Raw genomic sequence first — 21,184 nt, 5'->3', positions numbered from 1 at the left:
GTCGTGGCTTCAGTCATTGCTCTGTACATAGTGAGCGGCGGCTGTAATCGCACCCCAGCACTGGCTGGCAGTCGGATCCGCACTGATGCACTGCTGAGCCGGCTGTCAGTCAGTGCCGGGGTGCGATTACAGCCACCGCTCACTATGTACAGAGCAGTGACTGGAGCTGTGCCTCTGTGACTGGAAGCCCAAGGCTTCTGGAGAAATAAACTTAATTTCCTCCTGGCAGCAGGGCCGAGCGACTTCACAACGCTATTAACCTGCAGATTATCCCCATATTTGCAGGTTAATAGTGTTTTTTGACATGACAGGTTCCTTCACAGTTCGAGTTTTACGGTCTTTGTACGGACTGTGATTTCTGGACTGTGTGTGTCTCTCCTGACTTGAACTCAGCAGCCCTACAGACATATGACAACGTTGAGTTCAGGTCAGGGCCTGGAAATCGCGGGGCCATATGCGGACAGTAAAACTGTGACATGTGAACCTGGCCTTAGCCAGAGCAGGGAGTGTCTGGAATTGTTTGGACGTCTTCTAGCGCAGTATTTCTTTCCCAGTGTCACTGAAAGCGGAGAGCTTTATTTTCTTCTGTTTCGTTCTACGTTTCAGCATTGTTTTAGTGAGAGTCCTGCAAAACATAATGTAATGAGTCAGAGTTGGAGAGGTGGATGGAGAGGAGGTGGAGGAGCAAATCATCACTCAGGAGGATGGAGAGGCCGCCCCTGGAGGCAAAGGGGCAACGGAAGAGGCCAAATTGGAAACTGGAACAGAAACCCTGGGACCAATCCATCAGGTGAGTCAGACCTCATGGCAAAAACTGCAATGAATATTAGTCATTGAATTGCTACAAATTCTGGTCACGTTTTCTTAAAGTGAACATCCACAATTCTTTTTATCTATGTAAATGCAAAACGCGATGGAGATTAATTTCTTAGGAGAAGAGTGTAAACCTATTGCATACAGAGAATTCAATGATAGCGCAGTCTGTGATGAGCCTCCCTCATGGTCACTGCGGACAGTCATTTCATTCCAGGTCTGTGCAGACCACGCAATGCTTTATCTGGCAGTTATAGCGTTATATTAAAGGGGTTATCCGGTTTTATTAATTAATTAATCTCTCTGTTTCCTGCACATAAAAATAACACCAACATCTGTATTTACCCACAGCGGCTCCTGCGACTGCTCTCCGCTGCTGCCTCTGGTCTTTAACATGGCTGTAATGATGGCGTCATGTTATTATTTATTATTATAGCGCCATTTATTCCTTGGTGCTTTACATGTGAAAGAGGGGTATACATAGAGAATACACTTACAATAATATTGAACAAAACCAGTCAGCGACTGGTCCAGGAGGAGAGAGGACCCTGCCCGTGAGGGCTCACAGACTACAAGGGATGGGTGAGGATACAGTAGGTGAGGGCCGAGCTGGTCGTGCAGCGGTATGGTGGAGCGAGGGTTACTGCAGGTTGTAGGCTTGTCGGAAGAGGTGGGTCTTCTGGTTCCTTTTGAGGGTATCCACAGTAAGCGAGAGTCTGATATGTTGGGGTACAGAGTTCCAGAGTAGGGGGGAAGCACGGGAGAAATCTTGTATGTGATTGTGGGAAGAGGAGATAAGAGGGGAGTAGAGAAGGAGATCTTGTGAGGATCAGAGGGTGTGTGTAGGTATTGTAAGATAGCGCTATTCATCATGTTGAGGGGCACTCACTTCACCCGGTCAATTAAAGCACACATGCAACGTTTTCCGGTAGTCTAAAGTCCAGCAGTTTATTAAACATCATAAACTGCCTATAACATAGTCCGTCTCAGTGGCTAGCAGGAACGTTACACATGTAATATCCTAGAGCCTTTTCAGTGGCAGCTATGCCCGCTTGGCTTCAGATACAGACTTTAGCAAGGTACAACATCAATAATCATTTCAAGCACCGATTTTACTTTTGCCGGGTCTAGCTGCTTCCATCAGCTCTGTTCTGCCAAAGCTGTGGTTTAAGGCTCACCAGGTGTGGCCTCCAGGCCTCGTGCCTTCCAGGGCTAATGGTGTCCCAGACACAGGGATCAGGTCTCTTGACCCCACCCCCTGTGTTTCAGAACCACCCGGATATATATATATCTTCTGTGCGCATAGGACCTATGTCACAGTGACGTGATCAGTCACCTGAAGGGGAGGTACATGGTCAGCCAGAACACACCCCCTGGACATTTTAGCAATGCAGCAAGCCGCTGCATTACAGTATGTACCGGGAGACTAGGTCACAGATATATGGAGGAGACAGGTTGTGGATGACTTTGTATGCCAGGGTTAGGGACTTGAACTTGAGTCTCTGGGTAATGGGGAGCCAGTGAAGGGATTGACCGAGGGAGGAGGCCGGGGAGTAGCGGGGGGACAGGTGGATTAGTCAGGCAGCAGAGTTTAGGATAGATTAGAGGGGAGCGAGAGTGTTGGAAGGGAGGCCACAGAGGAAGAGGTTTCAGTAGTCGAGGCGAGAGATGATGAGGGCATGCACTAGTGTTTTTGCAGAGTCTTTGCTGAGGAATGTGCGGATCCGGGAGATATTTCTGAGTTGGAGTCGGCAGGAAGTGGAAAGCGTTTGGATATGTGGTTTGAAGGACATTAAATGGGCTCTGCAGCTAATCAATGGGTTCAGTGGTGATGCTGATGTAGACAGCAGACTATTGAGCTGAGTGATTGGCTGCAGCAGTCATGTGATGTAGACGTGACATCACTCCTGCAGCCATATCAAAAAAGACAGGAGACAAGAGTGGCAGTGGGGTAAGTACAGCTAAATTTGTTATTTTTATGTGCCAGAAACCAACGGATTAGAAAAAAAAATGTAAACAGACAACCCCCTTAAAAAAACCTGTTTTCGTTGCGTTGCTGAACCTAAACTAAAAACATGGTGTGAAAAAGAGAAAATTTTCTTAAATGTGGCCATGAGTTTTTTGTTCTTCAGTCGCTTTAGTGGAGCAATACACAAGGGATAGGTATGCTGGATTTGTAACTCTGCTAGTCCACATACCAATTCACATCATTATATCAATAGTGAGTCTTTTTTATTGCCATTCACAGCTGGTGTCTGCTGTGTGTTACTGCTGACGCTACTACAAAAGACCAGAACAGAAATGAGTCCAGTATGCCGATGGATTTTCATGGCAGCCAGGGGCCCAATAAAGGCCTCTAGACCTGCCACATTATTACCCCTAAAAAGCCCTGGCAGATGCAGTCATTTTCTGATGTTGCCATGATTCATTAGGTCTTGTTAAGTTCCCCTGCACCTCTGATCCGCTCTCTCCCTCTGCTCCCTCTTCTATTCTCCTCTTTCTCTCTTTGTTTTTGTGTTTCCCTGCTGATGACCCTTCATGCTATATTGTATCCCACCAAAAACCTAAAGGCTGCGTGCACACGATGCGCTTTTCATGCGTTTCCGCTGCGGAATTTCCGCAGCGGAAACGCATCAAAAACGCTTGGTAATCCGCACCCCATGGTCCCCAATGGCATTCCGCAATGTCAATGCACATGCTGCGGATTTTTCCGCAGCGTTTCTGCAGCGCTCATAAATCCGCAGCATGTTCATTAATTTTGCGGAAGCGCCGCCATTGACTTGCATTGAGACGCATATAATGCGCATCTGTACATTTGAACACGCGGATTGTATGCGATTCAATGTGCGGATGGTACCCAGTTCTGGAGGAGAGAAGACTCTCATCCAGACCTGGGTACCATTGTACCTGTGAAAAAAAGAATAAAATAAAAAATAAAGTTTATATTCACCTTTCTCTCTGCATGCCGGCAGCGCTGAAGGACCTTCGGTGATGTCACAGTCATGTGACCGCAGGCCCTTCACCGCTGTGTCTCGCGATATGCCGGCAGCCAGGAACCAGACAGGAAGGAGCGCTGCAGCACACGCTGGGGCATCGGGGGTGAGTATAGCTTTATTTTAAGCATTGTTTTACGGTCACACTGTATAAATCCATGCTGTTTTGCATGGATTTATATTGTGTGACCTAGTTGTCAAGCACTTTCCAAGTGATGCTATCGCCTGGAAAGCGCTTGTCAATCTACTTGCGGAAACGCATGTGTATCCGCATGTATTCCGCATGTTTTCTGCAGGGAAAACGCATGCACAATCGGCATGCGTTTTTTCTGCTAGGGAGATGCAGAAATGCTGCAGAAATTTTCTGCTTCATTTCTGCATAGTGGGCACATAGCCAAAGAGATGAACTGAAATACATGTTGGTATACATGCAACATGTAGGGGCATGTTCACACTGGCTACTATACAAGCAAAACCTAAGATAAAAACAAAATGAGCAAATACCCTGCAGTAAATAAATAGCAATAGTGCATGAAACACATATTTTGCATTTTTCTTTACATTTTCCCCCAATATCAGCAAAAAAAAAACCACGTAATATAAACATGACATAAATATTAAGCCCCATATATTGCAAAAAGGCAAAAATTACAGTATATAAATACCCGAATGAGCTATTTTAAAGCCATTAAAAGCGCATGTATGATAAAACCCCAAATTGTGCCTTTGTAAGAACAGGGTTAAGTGGCTTAGCCATGAACTGGCTAAAAAAAATAGAACCGACAACAGCCTCAAACAATATAAATGATCCCTTCATTGATAAACTACATCTATCAAGAAAGATAGAAAGAGAAAGATCCAAGTAACCTGTAAAACCTGTAGAATTTATTAGAAAAATCATATAAAAATATCATTACAGAAATACAAAAAATACATGAAACAGGGACATTGCACTTCAGGACACAAAGACCAGTGAGCCCCACAACACAACGATGGTACCTCACCCCTAAGTCCAAGGTGTAAACATGATAAAGAATAATAATGATGCCCTTATATGCTATCTAGCATTGCCTATAATATAACAGCACAATCAGTGTGTGGAGTATAGTAGGTAGGAATCCCAGACTCTCATTCAATCACCCATGTGAAGATAGTCCAGATATGGGGGAATCAATGATCATGGTAAAGGAGTCTATTACCTGTGGACGTGGTGGTGGTGGCGTGTAGGAAGCTCACAGAAAACCTCGACGCGCGTTTCACTGCTACTGCGGTTTCGTCAGGAAACCGAAACCGCAGTAGCGGTGAAACGAGCGTCGAGGTTTTCAGTGACCTTCTTAAACGCCACCACCGCTATGTCCACAGGTAATAGATTCCTTAACCATGATCATTTCTGTAATGATTTTATATGATTTTTCTAATAAATTCTAAGTTTTACAGGTTACTTGGATCTTTCTCCTTCTATCTTTCTTGATAGGTGAGGTTAAAAAAATAGTCTGAAAGGAGAACATTTCCCCCAGTGCTTTAGTATCGATGCTCCAGTGTTTCCTCTTTTTACTTCCCTGCATTGATGGCAAAAAGTACATCCATGTGACTGCTGCAGCCAATCACTGGCCTCAACTGTCTCATGCTGTACATCACCTCTGAGACTAGTGATTGGCTGCAGTGGTCACATTTATGTATGTATGTATGGCATGCCATTGTTGGTGAGAAGTAGAAATAACAGGAGCATTGGTGCTGGAGAGATTGAACAGGTGAGTAATGTTTTCTTTCTTTTTCATCTTATCAGAATTATTGCCATTTTTTTAAAAATATCTTGAACAACTCCTTTCATCTGATATCTTATTCTTTCACTTCACTATTTATTTTCTTCGCCTCTTAATTGAAAAAATACAAGTATCCTCACAAAGTATAATTCTGCAATTTTTTTCAGGTCAGTCCTGTATTCCTGCCAGGCCTCGATTAACCCAGACTACACTGGACAAGTACGTTCCATACAAAGGTTGGAAGCTTTACTTCTCTGAAGGTACGGCCCGTGAAGATGAAATGGATTACACCACTCATACCATCTAGATCACAATTTATTTCCTGTGCATCAATCATTCTCTGTCCGTGATTTTCTGGGTTTCATCAGATAACCTTCACAGCCGAGCATTTTTCATCTGCAGATGATTACTGGTGTCAGGAGTCAGGGCAATAGCGCCATTTCTCCCTGTATCAGATCAAATATATCTGCTACTTATCTGTATCATCTCAAAAAGGGAAAAGATGCTATTAAGCACAGCGCATCCCCCAGTATTATCAGCCACGTCTTTGTATTGAGGCTGAAGTGGTCTTTGTACCGCTGAATACACATGAACTGATTATGGGGAATGGTTGTGAGCATCGTCTGTGTGATGTAGAGGTAATGAATGCAATTTGCACATGTTCACATTTCACAGGTGCTTTTATATTGTATTTATGCAACTGTTCGCTGGTCCTTTTGGGGTATATGTTCGAATCCCTCCCCCCGAATGGGGGTTCGGACGTATGTGCCGACGGGGTCATAGACTGTAATGGTGACGGCAGGGCAAACGTGCCTCTACCATGCACCATTTTCGGGAGTGTCCACCTGCAGGAGGCGGACACTAAGATGTACTAGATTGCATCTGACTGTCTGACACTTGTAGCCTAGCCGTACACTCCCGAAAATGGTGAACGTCAGAGTGCATGTTTGCACTGTCTGCATCATTGCAGTCTATGGCCCCGTCAGCGCATACGTCCAGATCATGTTTTGCGTGGAGGAAGGGGGATTCGGGACGTATGCCCCAACGGTACCAACGGGGAGGTTGATACTATTGACAGATTCCCTTTTAAGGTGCTTTCACATTGCTTTAGGTGGCCTTGTTGGTGCATACATTCGAATTTCCCCGCAAAATATGGGTTCGGATGTATGCGCCAGCGGGGCCATAGACTGTAATGGTGCCGGCAGAGCAAATGTGCGCTCTACCATGCACCATTTTTGGGAGTGTACGCCTACAAGAAGTGGCCGCTCAGAGGGACTAGACTTCATCTGAGTGTCCTCCTCTTGTAGGTGTACAATCCCGAAAATGATGCACGTTCGCACTGTCTGCATCATTACAGTGTATGGCCATTGGCGCTTATGTCCGAATCCCGTTTTGCAGAGGGCTTCGGACCTATGCGCTGACGGAACCAATGAGGAGGTTAATCCCACTGTCAGATTCCCTTTAAGGTGCTTTCACATTGCGTTCGGTGGCCCGTTGAGTCATACGTTTGAATTTCCCTGCAAAACGTAAGTTTGGACATATGTGCCGGTGGGGCCATACACTGTAATGGTGATGGCAGAGTGAACGTGCTCTACGACGTGCACCATTTTCGGGAGTATGCGTCTACAAGAGGCGGACACTCCCAAAAATGGTGCACATGATAGTGCATGTTCGCTCTGCCAATCATGTGCACCATTTTCTGGAGTGTTCCCTTTAACATTTATATCACCTGTATCCCCTTATTACTAGGTCAGATAAATCCCAGGGGGTGACAGGTTCCCTTTAACATTTCTATCACCTATATCCCCTTGCTAGTAGATCATATACATTCCAGGGGGTGACAGATTCCCTTTAAACCCACAAGGCCGTGTGAAATCCTTGTACATTACAGACGATAATGACAATTGATCATAAAACTATTGATATGGAGGACGCAGTAATAAACAGATGTGGGAAAGCAAGACATTGATTAAGATAGGTGATACAAAGCCTAGAACCCTGCCACTTCCTTATCATAGAACAATGCTGCTCTAGAATCATAGAACCTAGAACTCTGCCGCCTCATAATCACCGAGCCCCACCCTCTGACAATCAGGACTCTGCCGCCTCATAATCACCGAGCCCCACCCTCTGACAATCAGGACTCTGCCGCCTCATAATCACCGAGCCCCACCCTCTGACAATCAGGACTCTGCCGCCTCATAATCACCGAGCCCCACCCTCTGACAATCAGGACTCTGCCGCCTCATAATCACCGAGCCACACCCTCTGACAATCAGAACTCTGCCGCCTCATAATCACCGAGCCCCACCCTCTGACAATCAGGACTCTGCCGCCTCATAATCACCGAGCCACACCCTCTGACAATCAGGACTCTGCCGCCTCATAATCACCGAGCCACACCCTCTGACAATCAGAACTCTGCCGCCTCATAATCACCGAGCCCCACCCTCTGACAATCAGGACTCTGCCGCCTCATAATCACCGAGCCACACCCTCTGACAATCAGGACTCTGCCGCCTCATAATCACCGAGCCACACCCTCTGACAATCAGGACTCTGCCGCCTCATAATCACCGAGCCCCACCCTCTGACAATCAGGACTCTGCCGCCTCATAATCACCGAGCCCCACCCTCTGACAATCAGGACTCTGCCGCCTCATAATCACCGAGCCCCACCCTCTGACAATCAGAACTCTGCCGCCTCACAATAATAGAACTCTGCCGCCTCACAATAACTGCTGCCTAAAAAAGCAGCCATGTTCCACCATTTTTCCTTGATTGGTTGGAGACGTCAGACGTGTTCTTGGAGCTGTTCAGCATCTCTACAATTTCAATTGGATATTTCTTCACTGAAGATTTCTCAAACATCTGGCGACCTGTTCTCGGCTGATGATTCAGGTTGTCACCACTATGGAGCAGCAGATCATTGTATTGAGGAGGAAACCTTGTCTAAAGCGAATGAGCGCCCTGCAGATCGTCATCTGGGTTATCAGCACGTTCGCTGAAGTGACGACATTTGCATCCTGTGTCCCGGATCTTCCTGCCCCCTGGAATCTTGCTGGCTACATCGTTATTGGACAAATTTACTTCACTCACTTTCTAGTACTTGTTCTTACTGTTTACATGGACGTGCCTACGGTGTATACAGCTAGAAGCTACGTGATTCCGAGAGAAACATGGATGTACCTCGCCTTGTCTCGTTATGAGCGACGCAGGCTGAGAGAAGGCATCGGCTATTGTTTTACATGTCTCACCATTGCAGTTGTGAGTGCCATACTCCTGTCTACAGCGTCTTATCTTGTTATAGTTGAGATTTACTACTGGTCTCCTATGTCAAGGATGACACTGCTCGGATACTGGTTAGTCCTCCACGTGTTTCTTATGTACCGAGTACTTACCGCCTGGTACCGTAAATAGAGGCAGAGTATATGATTAAACATTGGCATTGTTAATAAACATAAACTTATTATGTCTTATAATTGTGTCTCGTTTTATTTCTCTCAATAATACGGTTTAAGTGACAAAAACATCTCATAATGGGGGAATTTATTAACACTGGTGTTCTATGTGTCAGCATCAAACAGAAGATGACCCAAACTTTAGATACATCCCTCTTAATAAATTTGGTACAACTGTATGTGATCACCTACTATGAGCGGCCATACATGGATTTAAGGGTGCTTTCACATTGCGTCTGAAAATGGTGCATGTGATAGCGCACGTTCACTCTGCCATCACCATTACAGTGTATGGCCCCACCAGCACATATGTCCAAACTTACGTTTTACAGGGAAATTCAACGTATGCTTCAACGGGCGACCGAACGCAATGTGAAAGCACCTGAAAGGGAATCTGACAGTGGGATCAACCTCCCCATTGGTCCCGTCAGCGCATAGGTCCGAACCCCCCTGCAAAACGGGATTCGGACATATGCGCCAACTGGGCCATACACTATAATGGTGACGGCAGAGTGAACGTGCTCTATGACGTGCACCATTTTCGGGAGTGTGCGCCTGCAAGAGGCGGACACTCCCGAAAATGGTGCATGTGATAGCGCACGTTCGCTCTGCCGTCACCATTATAGTGTATGACGACGCCGGCGCATACGTCCGACGGGACCATTCACTGTAATGATGCAGACAGTGCGAACGTGCGAACTGACGTACACCTTTTTCGGGAGTGTCCGCCTACTAGAGGAGGACACTCAGAAGCAGTCTAGTACGTCTGAGTGTCCGCCTCCTGTATGCGTACAGTCCCGAAAATGGTGCACAGTATCACCTGTATGCCCATATTAGGTCAGATAAGTCCCAGGGAGTGACAGATTCCCTTTAAAAAAAGTTAGTGGGAGTGCTTCTTTAAATTAATTTTTATTAAATGTGTGTATATGTACATGTAATGTAGTGTGAGTGTATTAATATCCCCCCCACCACTGCTTTCTCCGGTGTCCAACGCTGTTCTTCTCTGTTTCTACGTGACGTCAGCACTATTGTGACTGGCCGGCTCGTTCTGTGCGCTATGCATGAGCCGGATGTCGCTGTTACAATGAAAGCCTATTGGGCCTCGTTCTGACGCTCCATAGGGTTTCCCTGTAAAAAAAACTTCCAGCTCACTCTGCGCTCTGTGGTCTGCAGAGCGATGACGTCGCAGTGAAGAAGAGCGCTGGACACCGGATAGAGCAGCGGTAGGTGACTATTAGTACACTCACACACATTTAATGAAAAAAGTTAGTGGGAGTGCTTCTTTAACAATTTGCAGCATTTATATTGATGCTTTCTAATAAATTAGAAAAGAGTCAAAGTTCAGACGTCATGGAATATTTCAGTTGAGCTCGAAGAGCACCACAAGTAACAGCAAGTCAGCATGTACCAGTCTACAAAATGGAAACACGTGTTTGCACCTCAATGGTCACCAAAAAATTTCTTTGCTACAAAAAAGAAATTACACAAATACAACAAACTTGCATAGACAGGACTTCAGTGCATTTATAGAGGATCTGTCAACAGATTTCACAATACAAACTGTATATATGATTAAATAAATATCTTAAACTTGATGAGACTGGTGTACTTGCCTTGATAATCCATGTCAGAATGGCTGTAGAATCCTGATATTGAGATGGGCATTTTATCAGACCAGCTATAGAGTGAGAGAGCTCATGAGCCCAAGTGTATTCAATCTCCACACACCTGGCCTGACAGACCGCTGCAGCTTGTACTGAGCAGCGTGAAATCTCAGCAGCAGGGAGGAGGGACACTGAGGAGTTGTCAATCAGGCTAGGTGGTCAGAGATTCTTGTAAAGCATTATTCAAGTATCAAATAAGGAATTAAGTAAAATATGCAAAATATGGCACTTCAAACAATATCATAGTCAACAAACTCTGCCTGCAATCCTGGAAAAGAGGTGAAGAAGAGATCCATATATATAAAATAGTAATTTTTATTAATCAATCAATAAAAACAATCCTAAGAAAAAGATAAGAAAAATAATAAATTATAAAATTATAAAGGCCCAAAGTTAGTACTGAACATATAATTGAGAGCCTATTATAGCATAAATGGTAAACATCAAAAACCCTTTTTAACATTTCCCATAGATTAGACAACATAAATGGTTAATGGCCTCTATGATATAATATATGACAAGTATGATCTAAAGTGAACTAAGGACTGGCCCTACATTTAGATCCCATACATTGTGCATAACAACCTATAAAGCAATGTGGTTGAGAAGTATTGGGGAGATGGTATGTACCTGACAGGCAAGTAGTGCACCAAAAGAATCTGTGATCCAGAGCAGGACACCGTCCCCTTCACCCCGATGCGCGTTTTGCCCGCTTGCTTCTTCTGGATTTTTTTTGGTGCACTACTTGCCTGTCAGGTACATACCATCTCCCCAATACTTCTCAACCACTTTGTTTTATAGGTTGTTATGCACAATGTATGGGATCTAGCTCACTTTAGATTATACTTGTCATATATTACACCATAGAGACTAGTGATGAGTGAGTATGTTCTGTTAACCCTTTCGGCGAGCATGCTCGGGTGCTTGCCGAGTATGTTCTGCATGCTCGGGTGTTATGTTTCAGTCACTCCGTGCTCATGATTTGCGACTGTTTGACAGCTTTAATACATGTGAGGAATATCTAAGAAACAGGCATTCCTCACATGTATTAAAGCTGTGAAGCAGTCGCAAATCATGAGCACGGAGTGACTGAAACATAACACCCGAGCACGCTGAAGATACTTAGAAAACACGCGAGCATGCTCGTAAATCTTGAGTAACGAGCATGCTCGCTTATCACTAATAGAGACCATTAACCATTTACATTGTCTAATCTATGGGAAGTGTTAAAAGGGGTATTTGATGTTTACCATTTACTGTATGCTATAATAGGCTATCAACTATATGTTGAGTACTAACTAGGGCCTTTATAATCTTGATCCATTGATAGGAATCTGTCCCCTTACTGGGCACTCTGTTTTTAATTTTTTTTTTTTTTTTTTTTTTAAATCTTTTTCTTTGGATTGTTTTTATTGATTAATAAAAATTACTAATATATATATATATATATATGGATCTCTTCTTCACTCTGTATCTAGAATTACAGGCTGAGTTTGTTGACTAAAGCATTATTCAGCCATACTGATATGGGTGTACTTAGTTTTTCCTCGTTACTTTTTTGTATGCAAAATATATATAATAAAAAAAAAAACCCTATACAGTCCAGGTAACTTTTCGTAGGTCTCTCTGTTGTGTAGGTAGTTTTATGCAGTGTGTTGTTAATATTTCCATGGTATATCAGTTTACAGTGACAATTCCCCATTTGTGCTGAAGGTCCAAGTCTTTGAGAAGTTTTTTACTAAACACATTGAGTTGTATGATAAGGTAAGTGACAAGATTCATGGTTCTCATATTGTAACATCCTGTAGACCAGGCGGGCACAACCTGCGGCCCGGGGGCCACATGCGGCCCAGGTTCTGATTCTAGCTCCAGTATAGGATGTACAGGCCGAGGACTGAATCATTCTCTATCTACTCTGATGTTTAGCACAGATCGGGGGGGGGGGGGTCTGATTTTATAATATATGCATATTACATACATACTAATTACTGGCCGTGTACATTTATCTACACATAATATTCACAGTATTTATTTCAATGAACTTACTTTTCTCTTTGGCGCAGAGCAGAAACTGCTGCAGGAACATTTCTGTTATCTGGCGCAATGTTTGGTCCAGAAGATGGAGGAGACAGAGTATGCTGCGCTATTTTGTCTGGTTATGGACTCCCGACCGGTGCACAGTTTTCATAGTTCTGTGCAGCCGAAGCATAAAACAACAGATATATATATATATATATATATATATATGCCCAACTATGGTGGCAAACAATTTCTTTATGCAAAGGGCACAAGGCACTTCCAGATGAAGTTTTCACAGTTTTATTGTGGAGTGTGAATGTACTAATCAGCTTATCTGGATTTGTGCTCCACGATAAATCTTTGAAAAATCTTTCTGGTGGAGCCTTGGACCCTTCTTACACATTAGACTTCTATGGTGGATCAAATCGTAACCCATCACTAAATTAGCACACTGCGACCTCGTCTGATTTCCCTACAACTTAGGATAATGTTTGTTCTTCTATAGTATCCCTCACTCATCTTTTATTGGTGTGCGTTAAAAAGAACCTGTCATATTTCTCAAGGCCCCCAAGCCTCCCAAAAACTCTGGAGCTATAAGTGGCAAACACAATTTTGTATCACCCCTCATCATATGCATTTTGTGCAGCAGCCATCTATTTCCCAGGGATAGTCCTGGCCTCGGGTACAATAATCACGCACTCGGCATGATTGACATCTTACTTATTCACACATCATATCTTCAGTGCACAGCACTCAGGGGAAGCACACGACGTCCAATTACTGGAGACGGTGAAGAAAAGGTCATTCACTCCTAGTGATTACAGCACCCGAGGTCGGGACTAGCCCAGAGGAGTAGTCACCCTGGTGCACTAGTCCTGACAACGTAGCTCATCATGGGTAGCATAACAATTTTTTTTTGTTGCTCATAGCTTGAAAACTTTGAGAAACAAACCGCAAACCTGCTTAAAATGCAGGACTAGATCTCTGAAACATAGTGGTGGCAGTCTGGGGGCCTTGGGGAGCCTGATAAGTTACCTTTAAGATCTTTGTGTCGATGACCTGCTTATCATGTATGGAGTCTGGGGCAATACCTGCCAATTGGATGATCATTTAGCTCACTGCTAACATGTCTATGGGCAGCTTGGTCATGAACAATTATCCTACCAGTAGATACCTACAAGGTGATCGTCAATTTTTTTAAAATAAAATATGATATAATTTTTCCCCAAAATATATTGTGTGAGATGCAGGGTTAAAAGTGTATATGACTTAAAAGGAACCTGTCACTTTATACATGCTGTGTTATCTGTGGGCGGCACGGTATAAGGAGGAGAAGCTGAGTAGAATGATAAAAGATTCAGTATAAGGCTACGTTCACACTATTAGTATTTGGTCAGTATTTTACATCAGTATGTATAAGCCAAAACCAGGAGTGGAACAATCAGATGAAAAGTATAATAGAAACACGTCACCACTTCTGTATTTATCACCCACTCCTGGTTTGGGCTTACAAATAGTGATGTGAAATACTGACCTAATACTGAACATGTGAACCTGGCCTAACTTGTAATTTATTCGTTAAAACCCGTGGTGTTTGTATGTAATGGAGTCCAGTGGGCGGTGCTACTAGTGATTGACAGCTATCTGCATGCACAGTCATACAGGAAGACTGTCAGTCACTGAATAGGACCGCCCCCTGGACTCATACATATAAACACCAGGGATTTCAATGAATAAAATGCAAGTTTTTCTGAAACTTTTCCGACAAAATTGTCTATCAGTCTGACCAGCTCCTCCTGCTCTATAACATCTTGTCTGCTGATCAGATTCCATTTTCAACATTACACATTCCTTTTAAAGGGGTCGACAGATTTAGTAAACCTATTTCCATGTTCCCAATTAGGGAATGCTGAGTTAAGAGGGGTCCTCTGCTTGGGATCCTCATCTCTTGGATATAGTGGAGAGTGACTACACAGAGCATCTCTTACTTAGGACGACCTGTTCCAGTCTGTCTTACACTTTGATGTTAATGTGCGCTGCGTAATGCTTTATTTTCCCTGTGAGGTTTCCCCACAAATACCAGCTCATCCCTGGGGAAGTCGCAACGGTTTCACTTTAGAATTTGCCGAAACAGTAGAGATTGACCAAAGCGCAGGACCTCTTTAATAGGGTGTTCCCAAGTTTGGATGATATCCCCTAACTATGAGACCCCCATTGATCCCAGGAAATGGGACTCTGAATGTAGCAGTGGTCAACCATGCACACTACCTTTGTGGTCATTCCTAATAGAACTCCGGAGATAGAAGAGCGCTGCACTCGGGTGGTCTTTGGCACTGCCATAAGACTGAACAGAGTTGCACTCTGCATGCTTGACCACCGCCTTATTCACACAGAGCTCTTCAGAGACCCGGATCTCGGGATCGGTGGAGGTCCCAGCATTCGGATCTCCAGCGATTGGGAAGTGTTGTTAATCTGATATAACTCGTTTTTCACAGTCCCGATAATGGATAGCTGCAAGTCTAAAAGTCTATGATTTATCCAGTTTCAATGACCAGTTTTGAATTTAGTTATTTCTGTTCCCTAAAGAGCTCACAATTTAAATTACCTTCACAAACACACACATGGGCGAATTCATTGGAAGCCAATTTAACCTGTCAGTATATTGTTGGATATTTATCATTGTCATTATATGTATTATATGACCTGTATTGTCCTATATGACCCTGCCTTGTCCTCCAGTATGACCCTGCCTTGTCCTCCAGTATGACCCCCCGCCTTGCCTCCAGTATGACCCGGTCTTGTCCTCCAGTATGTCCCGGTCTTGTCCTCCAGTATGACCCTGCCCTTGTCTTCCAGTATGACCCTGCCTTGTCCTCCAGTATGACCTTGCCTTGTCCTCCAGTATGACCCTGTCTTGTCCTCCAGTATGACCCGGTCTTGTCTTCCAGTATGACCCGGTCTTGTCCTCCAGTATGACCCTGTCTTGCTCTCCAGTAGGACCCAGTCTTGCTCTCCAGTAGGACCCAGTCTTGCTCTCCAGTAGGACCTAGTCTTGCTCTCCAGTAGGACCCAGTCTTGCCCTCCAGTATGACCCTGCCTTGTCCTCCAGTATGACCCTGCCTTGTCCTCCAGTATGACCCGGTCTTGTCCTCCAGTATGACCCGGTCTTGTCCTCCAGTATGACCCTGCCTTGTCTTCCAGTATGACCCTGCCTTGTCTTCCAGTATGACCCTGCCTTGTCCTCCAGTATCACCCTGCCTTGTCCCCAGTATCCACCCTGCCTGTCCTCCAGTATCACCCTGCCTTGTCCTCCAGTATCACCCTGCCTTGTCCTCCAGTATCACCCTGCCTTGTCCTCCAGTATCACCCTGCCTTGTCCTCCAGTATCACCCTGCCTTGTCTTCCAGTATGACCCTGCCTTGTCTTCCAGTATGACCCGGTCTTGTCTTCCAGTATGACCCGGTCTTGCTCTCCAGTAGGACCCGGTCTTGCTCTCCAGTAGGACCCGGTCTTGCTCTCCAGAGACCCAGCAATCTTGCTCTCCAGTAGACCCAGTCTTGCTCTCCAGTAGGACCCAGTCTTGCTCTCCAGTAGGACCCAGTCTTGCTCTCCAGTAGGACCCTGCCTTTTCCTCCAGTATGACCCTGCCTTGTCCTCCAGTATGACCCTGCCTTGTACCTCCAGTATGACCGCTGCCTTGTCCTCCTGTATGACCCTGCCTTGTCCTCCAGTATGACCCGGTCTTGTCCTCCAGTATGACCCGGTCTTGTCCTCAGTATGACCCGGTCTTGTCCTCCAGTATGACCCGGTCTTGTCCTCCAGTATGACCCGGTCTTGTCCTCCAGTATGACCCGGTCGTGTCCTCCAGTATGACCCGGTCGTGTCCTCCAGTATGACCCTGTCTTGTCTTCCAGTATGACACTGTCTTGTCTTCCAGTATGACCCTGTCTTGTCTTCCAGTATGACCCGGTCTTGTCCCCAGTATGACCCGGTCTTGTCTTCCAGTATGACCCTGCCTTGTCCTCCAGTATGACCCTGCCTTGTCCTCCAGTATGACCCTGCCTTGTCCTCCAGTATGACCCTGCCTTGTCCTCCAGTATGACCTGCTGGTCCTCCATATGACCCTGCCTGGTCCTCCAGTATGACCCTGCCTGGTCCTCCAGTATGACCCGGCCTGGTCCTACAGTATGACCCGGCCTTGTCCTCCAGTATGACCCGGCCTGTCCTCCAGTATGACCCGGCCCTTGTCCTCCAGTATGACCCGGCCTTGTCCTCCAGTATGACCCGGCCCTTGTCCTCCAGTATGACCCTGCCTTGTCCTCCAGTATGACCCGGCCTTGTCCTCCAGTATGACCCCGGCCTTGTCCTCCAGTATGACCCTGCCTTGTCCTCCAGTATGACCCTGCCTGGTCCTCCAGGTATGACCCTGCCTTGTCCTCCAGTATGACCCTGCCTGGTCCTCCAGTATGACCCTGCCTGGTCCTCCAGTATGACCCTGCCTGGTCCTCCAGTATGACCCTGCCTTGGTCCTCCAGTATGACCCGGCCTTGTCCTCCAGTATGACCCGGCCTTGTCCTCCAGTATGACCCGCCTTGTCCTCCAGTATGACCCGGCCTTGTCCTCCAGTATGACCCGGCCTTGTCCTCCAGTATGACCCGGCCTTGTCCTCCAGTATGACCCGGCCTTGTCCTCCAGTATGACCCGGCCTTGTCCTCCAGTATGACCCGGCCTTGTCCTCCAGTATGAGCCGGCCTTGTCCTCCAGTATGACCCGGCCTTGTCCTCCAGTATGACCCGGTCTTGGCTTTTCTTCTACTATATATAATTTCTTACAATGTACATTTGTACTTGGATTAAACATTTGTTCCCTAAGATGTTACCTCTTTTATATGACAGGATGAAATTGAAAGAAAAGGCAGCATACTTGTAGACTATAAGGAACTTCTACAGGACAATGAAGTTGCGTCATCTGTTCCACTGACAACGGAGCTGAAAGATATGCCAGAGAAAATCCTGGATTGTATGGGGCTAGCGATCCACCAGGTGAGCAGTTACACAAAATATAAATGCCCTAAAAAGCGGCTTATTGGCACAGCACTGCTGGTATGGTAAAAAAACAAAGAGTTTGGGATGTTACAGCTCACACACTGGAGCCTTTTCACGCTTGTGAATTTGCACGGCTGACACATGGTATATTCACACTTGGCAGATTAATTGCCAATATTCAAAAAAAAAAAAAAAAATTGTTTCCATGTATCTGAATAAATTTAGCAGAAATATCTGCACACAGCATCATTAACATGAGTGGAATTAATTTGCAGTCACAGAAAATTCTGCAACAAATCTGCCATGTGTGAATATACCCGATAAGTTCTAATTCCTATTATTTCCACCATTCTTGAAGTGCTGTGATCTCCCATTATTTTGTTCTGCATTTGAAGGACCTTTGGATCATGGACCTCTCCGCTTACATCTGAGATTTATAAACAATGGGCTGTTTCATTTTTGTGCCTTTATCCATCTCTGAAGTTTATTTCTTTGACTTATTTTTAGGTATTAACCAAGGATCTGGAGAGCCATGCAGCGGAGTTACAGGAGCAGGAAGGCCTTCCACTACAGGAGACCCCCATTGTCAATGTGCCATACATACATGCAAGGTATTTAGTGTGCACTGGTATTACTGTGCTAATAATGGTATCATGTGTAGTAATTGACTTTTCTTCCATAGGGTATATAATTATGATCCATTGACTGCTTTGAAAAATCTTAGGGCCAACTTGTATGGGAAATATGTTGCATTACGTGGCACGGTTGTGCGGGTCAGTAACATTAAACCACTATGCACCAAAATGGCTTTTATATGCAACATGTGTGGTGATGTGCACAGCCTCCCCCTGCCGGATGGAAAGTATACCATTCCAACAAAGGTAATGGCATTTTATTTATTTTTAAACTGAACATTTTCATTGAAGGTAATTGCATTTTTGTTGTTAGGGAGCGAAATGTTTCTAGACTGTATCTCCATCAGATATTACTAAGGGTATATCCATCAGATACTGCTAAGGTTACATAGCAGGTTTCCTATGTCTGTGCTGTACATTTGGATGAAAGTGCATGTATGGTAAAATGCTTGAAAACTCCTTTTTTATAGCAGTTTACATAATGTATCCATATGAAAGCAATGCAGCAAGCTACACTTTGCACAATTGGTGTATTTTTCTCATGCATATATAATACGGCATTGTACCATATTTTTATATGGAAATAAATAAAAAGTGGATAGATGTGCACTACTGGTAATTGCAATCAAATTAATGTAGTAATATGTGGAGATAAATATCATTGTTTAAGTCCTGAGTCGGTTATAACAGAGCCACACGTGGTGCTCAACGGGAGGCAGGCAGCATCAAATACAGGAACAGAGGAAACTGTGGCACCACGCCGTGGCTCCAGAGCCTGGATGAAGCGCCTGGCAGCGTGAAACGGCCGTCGTTCTTTATTCTGTGTCTTTCCTCCGCCTCGTATGTAATAAAGGAACCACTTTTCAGCCACGTGGTGAGTGCCAAAGTTTTTTCTCTGTTCGTAGTTTTGATATTTTTTCCTGGATTTTAGCCCATTCTTCATCTCACACAGTTTAGATATACCCACTACCCACTTTAAGTTGTTAAGCGGAGCAGGGAACCTTTTCTTTTTAGAAGTTGAAAGGTATTATCATCAACGGCAAAATAATTGTATGTAAAATACGGTCGTCCTTGTCCTTCACGTCTTTCCAGGAGAACACAAGGCAGGGAATAGTGCCCACTAAAATCAATTGCTTTCCATGGGTGTTGACAGTCTTACAAAACTGCATGTGATCGGTTGTACCTAGCAAGGCGTATTGATTGGGGTGTACTCATATGTTAATAAGTATATTTAGATCTAAAGCGTCATACACATTAAAGGGATTGTCTGGGTTACAAATTGCATGTTCAAATTCCCTGTTAATGAATTTTGAGCTATTAGACCGTTCCCTCCCTTAGGATCTATATAACTTCGAGGGAGCAGAAAGCCGTTCCTAAGACCATCTCTAACAATAGGAGACCTGGCTCGTCCATTTATGACATGGAAATCTCTGGTGGTCCCAGCAGTAGGCTCTCTGTGATCAGCTTACTGTCTGGGGGCTGTTTTTTATCCATGTGATTGATGTGTGCCTTCTTTACGGTAAAGATCACATCTGCACAGAGGCTTATTTATAGGAGTTGTCCAGGTTTGAGAGCAAAGTCTGCAATCACTCTATGTGACTGCGGACTTCTGAATCCTGATTCCCTGGTATTGCTGGTGCGAGCGGACACATGACCATGATTTGTGATGTGATGACTGGGATGCGATTTACTTACACGGCTTATTATATGTCAAGTTCACTTGTATAGAGAGAAGCCATACATGGAAATGACCGCTCGATCACACCAGCAATACTGGGGAATCATGACAGCGTACACATTGCACACTGTCACGATTCAGAAGTCTGCAGTCACATGTAGCTCTCTCACCTGGACAAACCCTTTAAGCACCAAGTATTTTTTAGCACATAATTATATTTATCAGTTCTCTTCTCATCAGAAAATCCTAATGAACAGTTTATATCCCTCTTTAAAGGGATGAAATGAAAGATAACTCCTCTCAAAATGTAACCCCCAGGACAATCAGCTAATCCCCTCCAAGTCCCACTCCGAACATCCCTGGGAAGAGCTGTGGCTAGCTATTCATGACCCCTGCTGCAGCCATTACCAGGGAAATGTAGTATTACATGGCGGCCATTCAGATGGATACAAGAATAGCTCAAGTCTGAAGTCCACTGCCACCATTGTTGTAGTCCCATGTAGACCAGCCCATGGCTGGGCTTTATAGAGGACTGAATTTTTTGCTGTATATTGCAGTATATAATACAAGCAATCAGTTGATCGCAGGTTCACCGGTGAACGAAATAATGAATGAAAGTTCATAAAAAAAAGTTTAGAAATGTAAAAAAAATGTATAAAAACTTCATTTGCTTCTCTCCCTTTTTAATTCAAAAACAAAAAACTAAAAAGATGCTTATGAATAAACACTTGTTATCGCCGTGTCCATTAAAGTCTGAACCATGAAATTATAAAATGTGTTAACTCATATGGTAAATGTGATAAAGTCAGGAAAATAGAAACTCCTGAATTGACATATTTCGGTTATTCCCCTTCTTTAAAATAAATAGAATAAAAAGTGATTTTGTACATACTCCAAAATGGAACCACTACATCTGACTTGGAATTTTTTTCCCATTTTTCTTTTACATTATATGGTAAAGTGAATGGCATCCTTCAAAACTACAGCATGTCCCATAAAGAACAATGCGTCATAGTGATATGCCGGTGGATAAATTACAAATATATGTCTCTTGTAAGAAGGGGAGGAAAAACTAAAGTACAAAAATGGAAATTGGCCATGGGGAGAAGGGGT

The 21,184-nt window shown here is 44.4% G+C and overlaps 1 protein-coding gene across 1 annotated transcript in view; it reads left to right on the top strand.

The window, feature by feature from the left end:
• The window catches only part of LOC141257583 (DNA helicase MCM8-like), a 59,390-nt gene that overhangs the window by 8,155 nt on the left and 30,051 nt on the right, over nt 1-21,184 (top strand). Inside the window, exons 2-7 of the mRNA XM_073672258.1 lie at nt 607-790; nt 5,737-5,829; nt 12,376-12,458; nt 17,609-17,755; nt 18,266-18,369; nt 18,441-18,639. Coding sequence (XP_073528359.1) covers nt 643-790; nt 5,737-5,829; nt 12,376-12,458; nt 17,609-17,755; nt 18,266-18,369; nt 18,441-18,639 — 774 coding nt within the window. The 5' untranslated portion in view covers nt 607-642. The remainder of the gene's footprint in view (nt 1-606; nt 791-5,736; nt 5,830-12,375; nt 12,459-17,608; nt 17,756-18,265; nt 18,370-18,440; nt 18,640-21,184) is intronic.

Source organism: Phyllobates terribilis, unplaced genomic scaffold, assembly GCF_046119375.1.
Source record: "Phyllobates terribilis strain yellow unplaced genomic scaffold, ASM4611937v1 Scaffold_3__8_contigs__length_932513732, whole genome shotgun sequence".
NCBI classification, from domain to species: Eukaryota; Metazoa; Chordata; class Amphibia; order Anura; family Dendrobatidae; genus Phyllobates; species Phyllobates terribilis.
The sequence above is the reverse complement of the archived record's forward strand: the minus strand, read 5'-3'. Positions and strand labels throughout refer to the sequence as shown.